We start from the raw sequence: 13,228 nt of genomic DNA on the forward strand, positions 1-13,228 counted from the left end.
GTAGAAGCAAGAGAAGCCATGTCTTGGAGAAAATGGGTCCTAGCCAGCCAATTTTAACACCCTGGCATATGTGGATCTGTACATATTTTATACATCCAATAAATATTCAATGTCATCCAAATCAGCAAAATTATGAATGTCATCTTTGTTTTTAATTGTTAGGAGTCTTTATAGCTGGGAGACTGTAAATTTATCATATGCTGTTATAAAAACTTTCCTTTGGGGTTCTATGTCTCCAAATGATGAAGCTAGTAACACTGATCTGTATTTTTTTTTTAACATCTTTGAAATACAAAGATAAAACTACTTTAAAAATCTTAACTTATAAACACTTTTTAAAAGTTCATCTAGTAAAAAGAAACATATTCAAGATAAACACATCAAGAATCACTCATTTGAAATAGGGTTCAATCCCAAGAACAGTAGACTCTGAGGGCTGGATACACATGTTGAAGGACACTGCCATTTGGTTCCCAAAGAAGTCAGAATACAAGGTGCTAGGGCACCTGTGATTGTATACAATGTTCTCCTAATGTTTATAGAGATTGCACCTTTAGTCTTTCCTTCTGCTGTGACAGAAATTAAGCCATTTGCTACAAAAAGCCACTATGTAGAATGCTTTGGCTTTTGGCATATTACAAAGTTATTAATAATCTTTAGGGAGGGGATGGAGGGAAAGAGGATGAAAAAAGGAATTAAGATGTGTTATGTACCCGTACCAACTCCACAAAGGGAATGTAAACATTAGTACTATACAGTTGAGCTAATAAAAATACAAAGTTTTTAAAAAAGAAATCTCTCACTTAAACTTCAGATATGGCAACCTTCTCCTCTGAAGCTCTAAACTTTAGTACTGTGGCTTAAAGACAATGCCCATTATAGACATAGGTGAAGTGACTTTTTAAAATCTAAGAAAAGGCTGGGAATGTGCTCAGTGTTAGAACACTTGCCTAGCATGTCCGAGGCCCTGGTACCCATCCCCAGCACCACCAAAAACAAAAATATAACTAAGCAAAACCTGGCTGCTGAAGAGGGACAAGTTTATGAGTTACAATTTTAGAAAGTCCCCAAGAGATTTTCCAGATGCCAACCCAAACTTCTTATAACAGGGAGATATTTTAGTTGAGACCTTTAAAGTCTTCAACCAAGGAAACGCTTAAAATAGCATTTTGTAAAAAGTATGGCCACGGGTATTCTGCCTGTGTTGCCCATAGTTTTAGACACAGTTCCACCAGTCAGCTCTCCTGCATCTCAAACCAGGTTGGCAGCAATATGTATAGCTGGAAGGAAAGATGAGGAAGAAACGCACTCAGCATGCAACCCACAGTTATAACATTCTGACATTCTTCTCACAGATATTTCCAACTCTGAATCTCCCCAAATGAAAAAGCGATCATTTCTGAAAGGATGACTTGCTTTAAAAACAACTACTTCACAAACACATTTCGCCACAGTTGCTTCACCCTAGCAGATAGCTCCAGCTCCAGGAACACAAGTCCAACTTTTCCTGGAACACATTTTGCATGAAGTGTAGCAACCAAAGGAGAGCAAAATGCATGTTCACAATGCACTCTTGTACTCTAGCGCCTTGATGTCACAGCTGTTTCTTTAATTTTTCTTTATATATTTTATATTTTAATAATGTAAATAGCATCATAATCAAATACTCGTAGTTTGACATTTTTTGGAAAGATCTCTTCATGCAAGTATTTTTTTTTATTAATATTCAAGCACTAGGTACAGGTCACCAACTCTTAGCTACCTAGCAGCATTGTAAAATCACAAAACCAATAATTTACTAAAACGTATGCCTTCAGCAAAGACTATAAAAGGCAGTAAGGTACACAGCATAATTTCTTTCAATGTTTTCTTAGCCAGAAGGTAAACTGAATCACAAGGCAAAGATTTGGTAGCACAAAATGACAACTCTTATAACCTTCTCCCTGAAGAAAGCAAACGGAAAAGACAATTATTAAAATAAATTAAAAGGAAAATATTGAAATAAATACTCAGGTATGTAACAAGGAATAAAGTTCTCAACCAAAAACCTTTTGTAAGACTAACGCTCACAACAGAAGTTTATTATTAATGAAAAACAGCACAAAACAGATTCTTCTTTGGCAAGGGGAAAGCTATTTTTCACTTCCCCTGGTATCTATCTTTAGTACTTTACACTCTTGGAAATGAGGAATGTGCATATGGATTTATTGTGAGGCAACACGCGATTATCTAATGTCAGTCATGGGGGTTGGGTAGCCTATGAAATCAATGCAAATGAAATCCTAAGGCATGTCAAGCATCAATATAGGCATTGAGGTCTGGTGACAAAGGCCTTATGGTCCCTGAAACTTTCACGGCCTGGACATTTTTGACTACAGCCAGGGGGCTATTTACATCTCAGTATAGAAAGGAATCGATAGAAAGCTAAAAATTACCTAACTCAAGATGGCTGAAGCAACCCACTGTAGGGATTATCTGAAATGAGCTGCTTTGGTACAGAGTCAAATCTAGAATAATACAAGAGAGTATTTTGGCTGGACTGTCAACTGGGATCTCTATAGTAAGGCTAAATCTCTACAGTAAAGTCAGCATAAGAGCAGCAGGAGTCATACACGTTAGGATTATAATCAAGCTCAACCAACATCAGAAAGAAGGGTGATTAGCTGTGTGTGTGTGTGTGTGTGTGTGTCTGTGTGTGTGTGTGTGTGTGTGTGTGTGTGTGTGTGTGTGTAGTGGGTGTCTGCAGAAAATCAACTAGCAAAAGATATGGGGCAAATAACAATGCTTCAGAAAACTCCATCTCTGCGTGGCCCATCACCTATGCTTCTCAATACAGACAAGTCACTCTATAGAGACTGTGAAAGACTATGCCCTGGGTGGACGGAGCATACGCTATTTCTGGCCCTTCATCCAACTAAGACAGCCTGAATTTATTTTCCAGCCATCTATAAAGAGATGATTTGGTATGAAGTTAGTAATGGAAATGTGTACATGGCATCTTGAATCTGTGTGTGGACATGTGGGTGTAATTTTAACCTCTGCATTAATGTGCAGCCAGGCTTAAAGGCCTGTTTCTTTCTCCTTCACTTTGTAACCTCAACATCTAGCACTACGCCTACTACATAGCAAAGGCCCCATAGATATCTCCTAAATAAACAAACACAGAGATGTTCAAGAGGATAAAATGTGCAGCCTTTAAGAGGAACCTTCTGACAACTTACAGCTAGGTAATTGTTCTGATCGAGCCTCTGAATCAGAACAACAAACTGATGCTTAATGTTTTCTTAGCAGCTTGTACAAAGTGCCAACAATGCTCAACATACATTAAATGGCCAAACGAGACAAGCACTTCTCCTTGCTGTCTGAGTGTATGAGGTTTTACTACACTCCTGTTTCTCTGTAAGGACACAGTTTTGTAACCTCTCCCTTGAATCATATGCTATTAATCAGGACGGCATACAGTGGGTCTGATACCAAAGGCCCACTATGGACAACTGGATCTTTGTTTTCTCATCCAAGTTGAGTTTGAATCACATCAGCCCCGAGTTACTATATTCTTCATGATTCTTTAGGTTCGTGATTTACATTTTTATTATGTTACTCTTAGGGCTTAGGTTAAGAGACCCAAAAAGGCACACTGAAAACCACGGCCATGGCTCTTTTGATTACCTCATAGTCCCAGGGTGCAGGGTGGCTAGCCTATGACACATTTATTATTATAAATGTTAATGTCTCACTCTCTTTCACACAAAAGCAAGCCAGGCAGCACTTTCGGATTCATAATCCTTTCACTGCAATGGAAATCTGGTGTTTGTTTCAGGAAATCAGGGAAAAGAAAGTAGTGGGAAGGTTCTATTTACTTCTGATAACCCACCATTTGTTGATTAGATGCAAAGTAAAGTAAAGGCTCAATCTGTAGCTGCAAGGCATGAAATATGCTTTTAAAGCAGCCAGAAAGGATGAATGTTCAAATACAACTTTTTTTTTTGGTACCAGGGATTGAACTCAGGACCTTGCACTTGCGAGGCAGGTGGCAGCACCATCGAGCTAAATCCCCAGCCCATAACTTTGTTTATTAAACATTTCAGTATAAGCTGGATACCAGGCTAGGTGATTACCTGAGAGACAAAAAACACATCATGCCTGTCCTGCTCAAGACACTTGCTCTTTTCAAGAAGGCTGAAATATGTACGGATACTTCTGATACTCCGAGGGAAGCGTTCAAGAGTATAAATACAGATTAGCAAACACACAGAGTAGAAACAGTAAATATGCTCACAGAGACTAAGGGAAAGTTCTATAGAGGCAGTTAAGAGTTGAGCTCTCACCTTGAAGGACGCATAGATTTTCATCAGGAAAAATTTCAGACATATTTTAGGTCGAGGAAACTGCATGAGTTAAAGCATGGAAGTAAGAAAATACAAGGTTGTTCAGTAATGCTCACAAGGTCCAATGTGGCTGGACTAGAGGGTACTGGGTGTGGGAATGAAAGATGAGGTCAGAGAACATGAATAAAGCCAGAGCACATAAGGCCATGAGTATGCCAAGAAGTTTGGAATTTATCTTATAGAAATGGGAAACCATGAAGTTTTTTAAAAAACACGTAATTGCAAGAAAAGAGGTACGCTTTAGAAGATACTTGGCTGTCTGGGACATGGGCAAGAAGCTCTAGACACAGAGGTAAAGAAGCTTTCAAATTTTAAGGAAGAGATAACAAAAGAAAACAACTATATACTACATGCTACATCTAAAAAGAGATAATTTCTTCCATTCCTGATCCTTGTAGTTTAATGATGGGACCATGTAATGTCTACTTGAAAATATTCAGTTTTAATTCCTATAATCCCTGTGAAACCATTAGTTAAAAACCACTGTTTTGAACACATCAAAACAGCATAAATAGTAAAAAAGGCACCCAAATTGAAACAGAAGATGTTTAATTATTTGCAGAAATGATCTTATGTGTAAAAAAAAATCCTAAGATTATACACACACATGCACAAACTATTAAATCTAATAAATTCAGCAAGGTTACAGGACACAAAACCAACACAATGAAAATTAGTTGCATTTTTATACACTAGCAATAAACAACCTAAAAAGAAAATTAAGAAAACATTTCTACTTAAAACAACATAAAAAGAAATTTTTTAAAACTCAGGAATAAATTTAACTATTGAGGCAAAACTTACGAATTTCAAACTGCAAACATTACTGAAAAAGATTTACAAATGCATAAACTGAAAGATATCCTGTGTTCACAAATAAAACTATATTCCTTACATGACAATAATACCTAAATCTAATGCAATTTCTATCACAATCCATTCTGCTGACACTCATGGAATCTCAAGGGATATCAAATATCTAAAACAATTGTGGTGTGTAAATGTGTGTGTGTATGTATGTATGTATGTTACTGAGGCCTGAACTCAGCACTCTGGAGATCTCTTACTTCCCAATTTCAAAACTACTACAAAGCTACAGTAATCAAGACAGTATGAAACTAGCAAAAGGATAGGTCTAAAAATAAAATAGCCCAGGAATAAATTCCTATATATACAGTCAATTTTTCAAAAGGGATGCCAACTCCAAAGGTCATGACACACACCAATAATCTCAGCTACTCAAGAGAATGAGGCAGTAGGATCACAAGTTCAAGGCCAATTTGGGCAACATGGTGAGACTCTGTTTCTGGATGGGGGGAGGCTAATGGTGTACCTCAGTGGTAGAATGTCCCTGGGTTCAATCTCAGATACCACTGAAAAACAAAATCACACAAATAAAAAAATAAGTGCCATTCCATTCAATGGGATAAAGGACAGCCTTTTCAACAAATGCTTGGAGGAAACCAAACAAAATCAGGTTGGACCCACACATAACATCAAATATAAACACTTAACTCAAAATGGATCAAAGACCTAAACTATAAAACCATTAGAAGAAAACACAGAGTGACATCTTCATCGTATTGCTTTTGGCAATAATTTCTTGGATATGTTACCAAAAACAAGAGCAACAACAAAGATAAACTGGAATTCAAAATTTAAAACTTTTGTGCATGAAAGAAACTATCAAGAATAGGACAGAATATTTACAAATAACATATCTAATAAAAGACTAGCATCTACATTATACAAAGAACTTCTACAATCCAACAACAATAACAAAACAAAAAAACTACAATTCAAGAATGAGGAAAGGCTTTGGGGAGATATTTTATCAAAGACTTATGAACTGCTAACATGCACATGAAAATAATATGTTTAGCATCTTTAGTTATCACAGCCATTAGGATGATTATTATTTTTAAAAAGAGAAAGTAAAAATTATTGATGAGCAAGCAGAGAGTTTCTAATGTTTAGGCATTGCTGGCAGGAATAGAAAATAGTATAGCTACTTCAGAAAATGTATAGCAGTTCCTCAAAAAGTTAAACATAGAAGTACCATATGATCCAGAAATTTAGCCCTAGGTATAACCCAAAAGAATTGAAAGCAAGGACTCAATGGGATCCTTGTACACTAATGTTCATAGCAGCATTGTCCACAAAGGGTGTCCATCAACAGATGAATGAATAAACAAACTGTAGGATATACATAGAGTGGAATATTATACAACCACAAAACGGAATAAAGCTCTGATATATGCTGCAGCACGAATGAACCTTGAAAACATTACCCTGGCTGACATAAAACAGACACAGAGGGACAACTGTTGAATGATTCCACTCCTCCAACGTACCTGGAATCGTCAAATTTATAGAAACAAACGAAGTAGAATGGTGGCAGGGGCCACAGAGAAGGGAGACTAGGGAGCTGTTGTTTGATGGGTACAGTTTCTGTTTGGACTGATGAAAAACTTCTAGAAGTGGTAGATTATGGGCTGGTCACACACAATGGGAACATATGTGATGAAACCAAACATTGAAAGGTAGTTAGTATGGTAAAATTTTTGTTATGTGTATTTTACCACAATGAAAAAACAAAAAAGCAAAGTACCCTGGCATGAATAGCTTGATTCTGACTGTACATGAGTCTCTATCACGTAAAGAAACCTATAACGAAAGATGCCTCTTTGCTGACCCAGGGGACAGCTGGAAGCTGCAGAAAGAACACAGGCTGTGCCTGGTCAGCAAAAGGGCTCAAGCTGCTCAGACAGCAAACTCACATTGCAGGTGGATGAGCCATCAAAACTCGGGTAGGAGCCGTCTGGCCAGTCCGTGGGGTCCAGGACAGCTGACTGCCGGTGCTGGGCCTCATATTCCTTGAGCTGCAGCAAAAGAAATGGAAGACTGAAATGGAAGAAGGTCCAAATGCTGCCCACTCACAGAGACAGATTGCTCTGGGCACCTTCGTGCCAGTGTTGATGATGAAGTGCCAGCCAAATACAAGTCTTCCAGAACCAGACAACGATAGTACCCTGCCCCGCGGGTTTTCATCTACATCAAACCAGCAGACACAGGGGACTCTTTGTGGCCACAAAAGATTCCACAAAGAATTCCACAAAGAACCTTGATTTTTTTTCCTCTTCAACATCCCCCAACATCAAAATTCATCTTTTTTCAGTGCAATTATAAATTTCAAACAGAAATTGTCTGTAGCTTCCCCTCTAAATCATTTTCCCACATGTGTAAGTCAAAAATACACACTCCTTTTTTAAGAGGAGACAATGGGGAAAATGCAGACATCCCAGTTACTGGGAGGGGAGACCTGAAACTCACTTGCAAGAAGTCACTTGTTTTTCTCATTCAGGACAGCTTCAAGTTCCTAGTTCAATGTCATCACCTAAGAGATGTTTGAGGGTTTACTGGGAACCCTTGAGCCCAGGGAGGAAATGAGGCAACTGTAATATCATCAGAGATATCTAAAGTTGGGCTTAGAAATTAAGTTTCTGTTTTTGAAAATACAGAAAGGCAAGTGAAATGCTGTAGAAAAGTGAGCATATTTAACTTAGCAAAATCAGATGAAGGATCTTTCAAAATGGCATACTTGAGAAGTTCCAGGTATGTTTTTGTATAACAGAGAAAATGAACTCTGCTTCTTAATACAAGTTGGGACTACATTCAAATTCTATTGAATAGCAGTTTTTAGATATGAATTTAAGACATTGATCAAATCGTGTTCCAAGAGCCCAGCAAAGAAAAACAGAAGGGCCTGACGTGACACCCATGTGCGACTGTCGGGACAGTCTTCAGTAAGGCCACTGCACTGACCAAGATCCCTCCAGAAGAAAGCAACTTCCCCAAGTGCTCTTTTACCTAGGGAATCTTTTCCACACACCTGTGTGGGAAAGTTGAGCAGTACTGTTCATCGGATAAGAGCTCAAATACAGATATCGAACACACCCCAGCTGGGAGTCCAGGGGCCATCATTTAACCCCTCTGTGTTTCAGTTCCTCCTCCGGTAAAAGAGGGTTGATAATAAACTCATCTCCTGGGCTCACTGCTGGACTTAAGCAAGACAGTGCAGCGAAGCTCTCAGCACACTTGTGTCTACGAAACAGGACAGTGTCTAGTTACCAGGACAGCGCTACTGTTAGCACCCTTGTGGCTTCAGAGGAAAGAAAGTTCTGCTTTCCCAGTAACCCCATGTGTTTTCTGTTCAGAACACTAACCATTTTAATCTTCCTCATACATTAGGGATATTTTATTGTCCTAATCTTTATAGTACACTTATGTTATATACCAGCATGTTCTTTCCATCTGGATGTATGATTTTTGAAATGCTACGTTCTCCCTGTGCAATCAGGAACAGCTTGCCAGATAGAAAACGGAATTATTATGGGATTATCAGGGTTTTTCTAGGTCTCTACTCCAATTTTATACTCTACCTTAGCCCCAACTACTAGGATCCACCAGATAAGTTTCATCTTTAATGAAAAAACAGACACAAATCCCTAACTAGGAAGTCATGACTAGACTTAATTTTTTAATCTCCCAAGGACTTTATTTTGACTTTTACACAGATGTGGCCTTGTGAAATCAAATACATACTTATCAAGCAGATAAATATATTCAGTAATTAGAACACATTATATGAGCAGTCTTCAGTGCTAAGGTTTAGATTTTTAAAGAAATGAAATTATATAATGGTCATAGATCACTCCCACTTTTCTTTAGGCAGTGCTTCCAGTAGCAATTTCAAAGGACACAGCTTCCTCTTCTCTGAGTACCACCATCCCAAAACATTAGGTTTTTTTGGTTTTCTTTTAAGATGTGGTCTTGCTCTGTTGACTAGTCTGGCCTCAAACTTGCACTCCTGCCTGCCTCCCTTCCCAAGTGACTAGGATTATAGGCCAGGCCTGACTTAACAGTATTCTTTTATTTTCAAAAAGTAATCTAAGACTTTAAATGTGAGTTTCTTCCCTACTCTCCTATCCTCACACCCCACACAAATTACCCAGGTAAATAACCTCTAGCTTCCAGGTCCTCCCTGGTCTTTCTATACCTTGCACAACTAGTACAAGATTTGAATGCTCTGAACTTACTTGCCAAGAGCTATGTATGCTCTTAAAATGAGTATGCACTTGAAAACTAGGTCATTCAGAACCTATGGATTACCTAGATTGCCCTCAACAGTTTGTTTTGTTTTGTTTTTTGCTTTTTAACTAATGTGCTTTCCTTCCTTAAAGCACAAGTATGAAGTATCTATCAGCTCATCTTGTTGGAGAGGTGGCTGCATTGTGAGGCACTAATACCTGAAAGGTACTAAGGAGGTAGGACCTAGTTCAGGAGAAGTGGTCACAGGGATGTACGTGACCATGGGGACTCTACTTGGTCCTTGGCTTCTTCCTCTCTGGCTGTTCCCCTGCTGTTTGCTTCCTGCTCACCCTGTAGTGTGCAGCTTTGCCACGACATTCTGCTCACCTCAGGCCCACAGCAATGGAACCAGAGGACCCCGACAGAAGAAACCTCTGAGATCATGAACCAAATAAACCATTTCCTCCTTTAAGCTGTGTGTGTCAGGCATTTTGTCCCAGCAATGGGAAAGCAGGCCCATACAGTAACCATCATAAAAATATTAGAAAATGTTTGAAATGCCATTAGATTGGGTGGAACTGTTCCACTAATGAAATGTAAAAATTATAAATTAAGTTGACTCTCTTCATAAATTACATATTCAAAGACAGTACACTGGGAGCAGTTTTGCAAACTCCCATCTCTTCAAATGCTTTCACAGTTTACAATGTTGTTTCACATGTGAGTTCCCAAACGCCTCTTTCTCTTTGATCTTTGCTTGTATCTGAGTAACTGGATTTGCAGGAATGTGAATCATGGCTGTATAATTGACAGTGGGAAAATATCTAGCAATGAGATCAAATCCACACCAATGAAGAGTAGTGGACCGAGCTGTCCTGGTTTGAACACAGACAAAGCTTCCCCAATACAACACTATCTGGCTCCAAATGGCACGTGGGCAAACTTTTCTCCTGACAGTTTTAGTGTAGACATCCATCAGGATTCAAACATAGACTGGCTGACAGTGGAAGGCACGCCCACCCGCTGTCCTGGAGGAATGGTATGCCCTGTCACAATCAGGAGTCTCACCAAGGTCCAGAGGTCTGTCTTATTCAGTGATCAAGCAAATTTAGAGCCCTGAACTGGTCACAAGTTAAAGGAAGCATATCCTCTCTGCAGCCTGCTTCCTATTCTAGATGACATTTTCTTGAAGGATTTTGTCTCTGGCTAAAACGAATTCCATGTAGGCACCAGTAATGGAGGCCGCTCGGAAAAGAGCAATCAAATAAGCATCTCTGCTACTTTGTTACCTGTCAAAGGGGGTCCAGCCTTGTCTGTAGAATGTAATGAAGGGTGGAGAATGTCACTATTTTTTTAATCTCCTGAGTGTCTCCATTCCTGGGTGGCCTTATAGACAATATTCTGGATGTCTCTGTGAGCTGCGTGGCTGCACTGCCAGCCCAGTAGCAGCCAGGTACATGGCTGAGAGTTCCATGCAAATCTGCACTAGCTGCACCACTGCTGCACTGAGAGGACTTCTGATTTCCTTTCCATGGAAACTATGGCTGGCTGTAAAAATTATGAGCCAGAAAGCTTCACATAAATTATTTTCTCCACTTCTTCCCCAAGTTTGAGTATTCTTTTGTTTCTGTTTCAACTACAGAAACAAGCACTGGGTGTGGTAGTGGCACACTTAAAATCCCAACTATTCAAAGGCTGAGACAGGAGGATTCCAAGTTCAAAGGCAGCCTGGCCAACTTGGCAAGACCCTCTCTAAAAGAGGGCCGGTGGGGCGGGTGTACTGGGGACATAACTCTGCAGTAAAACTCTCGCCTAGCATGTGCAAGGTCCTAGGTTCAATCCCTAGTACTGCAAACAGGAAAGACAAGAGAAAAAAAAAATACACTGTCTAAACTAGGCTGTATTAAGGCCCAGAAAATTAAACATTTTTTCTTGCTCCAAAAAAGCTGCCACTCCCCAAACACAGATGTCATGAGATGACTGTGGACATCTTAATTCAGTTCTTAAGTTTTGCTATTAAAAAGCAGTGCAGCAGCATTGCTCCCTGGGAAGTGGTTAACCTCTTGTTCACCATAGAGAAACTAAGCACAGGCCCACTCTTCTCATATGCATTTTCTAGGAATTCAGCAGGACTTTTCCCAAATACCAAGGGGTGGCCAAGTCATGCCCAAGGAATGGAACCAGAGAGAAATGTAAGAGGGGCTTTTTGGCCCACTGGCAGCTGTGCCAAGTGGTCATGGGTATAGGAAGCAGACAGACTGGGCTAAGGATGAAGGTGCAGGTGATCGGCAGTATGGACTTGGGGTTGTCACCTGTCACCTGCTCCACCACCCACCTCAGTACTAACCTGCTTACTTCCGGTAAGCCCAGCAACAACAACTCTGCCTCTGCCACCACCACTATGGTCTCCTCAAGGGCTCTGGAGGCCAAGGTCAGTCAATACGGCTCCTCTGAATCCACAGAGGGAGCGAAGCCACCAAGTGAGTGCCCCACAGCGGTCCCAGCCCCAGCTTTCCTACTAAACCCAGCCTCTTCTCTACTCGAATAATGTTGGTTTTTCTTGTAACATTGTCACAAGAACAAATTTAAAAAATTTTAAAGGTACTGAAGCTTAGAGTTAGGGACACTAACTAAAGGGAGTATGCTTGTCACTGTTTCAAGGATTGAGATCTTTGAGATTCCATCGAATGGCTGCTGTGCTTCGAATATTTACCCCTTCCAACTCATGTTCAAATGTGGCTGCCACTATGGTGGTGTAGGAGATGGAACTTGGAACTTAGGGGATAACAGGGCTCTGTTCCTATGAGTGGAATTCATAAAAGCACCTCCTTTTTCCTCTTGGCCTTTCCATCTTCTACCATGCAAGCATCTAACCTTCCTCCTTTCCAGAAGACATGGTGTGCAAAGTGCCATCTTGGCTGAAGAGCATGGCCTCCCTGGTCACCAGGTCCCAGGTCAGCATTTGGGCTTTGGACTTCTCCAGCCTCCAGAACTGTAAGCCAATATATTCCTCATTTTTATAAATTACCCAGTAGGTAGCATTCTTTTGTAGCAGCATAAAATAAAGAGAAAGGTAAAGTCATAAGTCATTGAGTGGTTGCTTAGTGATCTGCAAGTTTTTCATTAGTTTTTAACCCCATCTATTTACAGCTTGACTGCATGGTACAGAACCCAGTGTTCAAAGTGAAAATCAAGAACCAATCGGTTCACTGTTCAACAATAAGCAGAAAATATCTTAATTACTACCTCACTATCGTAAGTAGTGCTACTATTTATGCTACTCCAGTTTCCTAAAGGTTAATTAGGCATCTTCTAGTGCCTAATTTCGTATTTACTTAGATATGAAAGTAAGTAAAATCTTAACATATACTTGAAGCTTACTTAACCTTGACATTTTAGAATTGATGTTTGTATTTAATTTTAATCACTGTTTTTTTTTTTTTACCATTGGTTATATTCTTAACTCTTTTCAAATGGCTTGTGAATTTTCCAAGACATTCAGAAGGTGATTTCCCTCATTAAAGTGGTTCACAGATCAAAACTATCTGTCATTAATTCATTCACTCATGTGTTCATTGAATGTGGACATTTTACCTCCCAAGAGGATGCTTGCATCGAGTAAACAGAATGGAATAAATCTTCTACCTGAAAAATTGTGGTACCTCATGACCATCAAAATCCTGTTTGGAGGCTGGGGATGTGGCTGAGTGGCAGAGCACTGGCCTAGCATGCTCAAGACCCTGGGCTCC

At 39.7% G+C, this 13,228-nt stretch overlaps 1 protein-coding gene across 4 annotated transcripts in view; it reads right to left on the reverse strand.

Moving 5' to 3' along the window:
• Sash1 (SAM and SH3 domain containing 1) overlaps positions 1 to 13,228 on the reverse strand; it is a 316,706-nt gene that overhangs the window by 52,237 nt on the left and 251,241 nt on the right. For all 4 annotated transcript variants that reach the window (XM_087193584.1, XM_021238002.2, XM_021238001.2 and 1 more), the window contains exon 8: positions 7,169 to 7,270. In XM_087193584.1, the coding sequence (XP_087049710.1) occupies positions 7,169 to 7,270 (102 nt within the window). The remainder of the gene's footprint in view (positions 1 to 7,168; positions 7,271 to 13,228) is intronic.

This window comes from Heterocephalus glaber, unplaced genomic scaffold, assembly GCF_053883595.1.
Source record: "Heterocephalus glaber isolate CG9 unplaced genomic scaffold, H.glaber_assembly_v1.0 deba00001593, whole genome shotgun sequence".
Classification (NCBI taxonomy): domain Eukaryota; kingdom Metazoa; phylum Chordata; class Mammalia; order Rodentia; family Bathyergidae; genus Heterocephalus; species Heterocephalus glaber.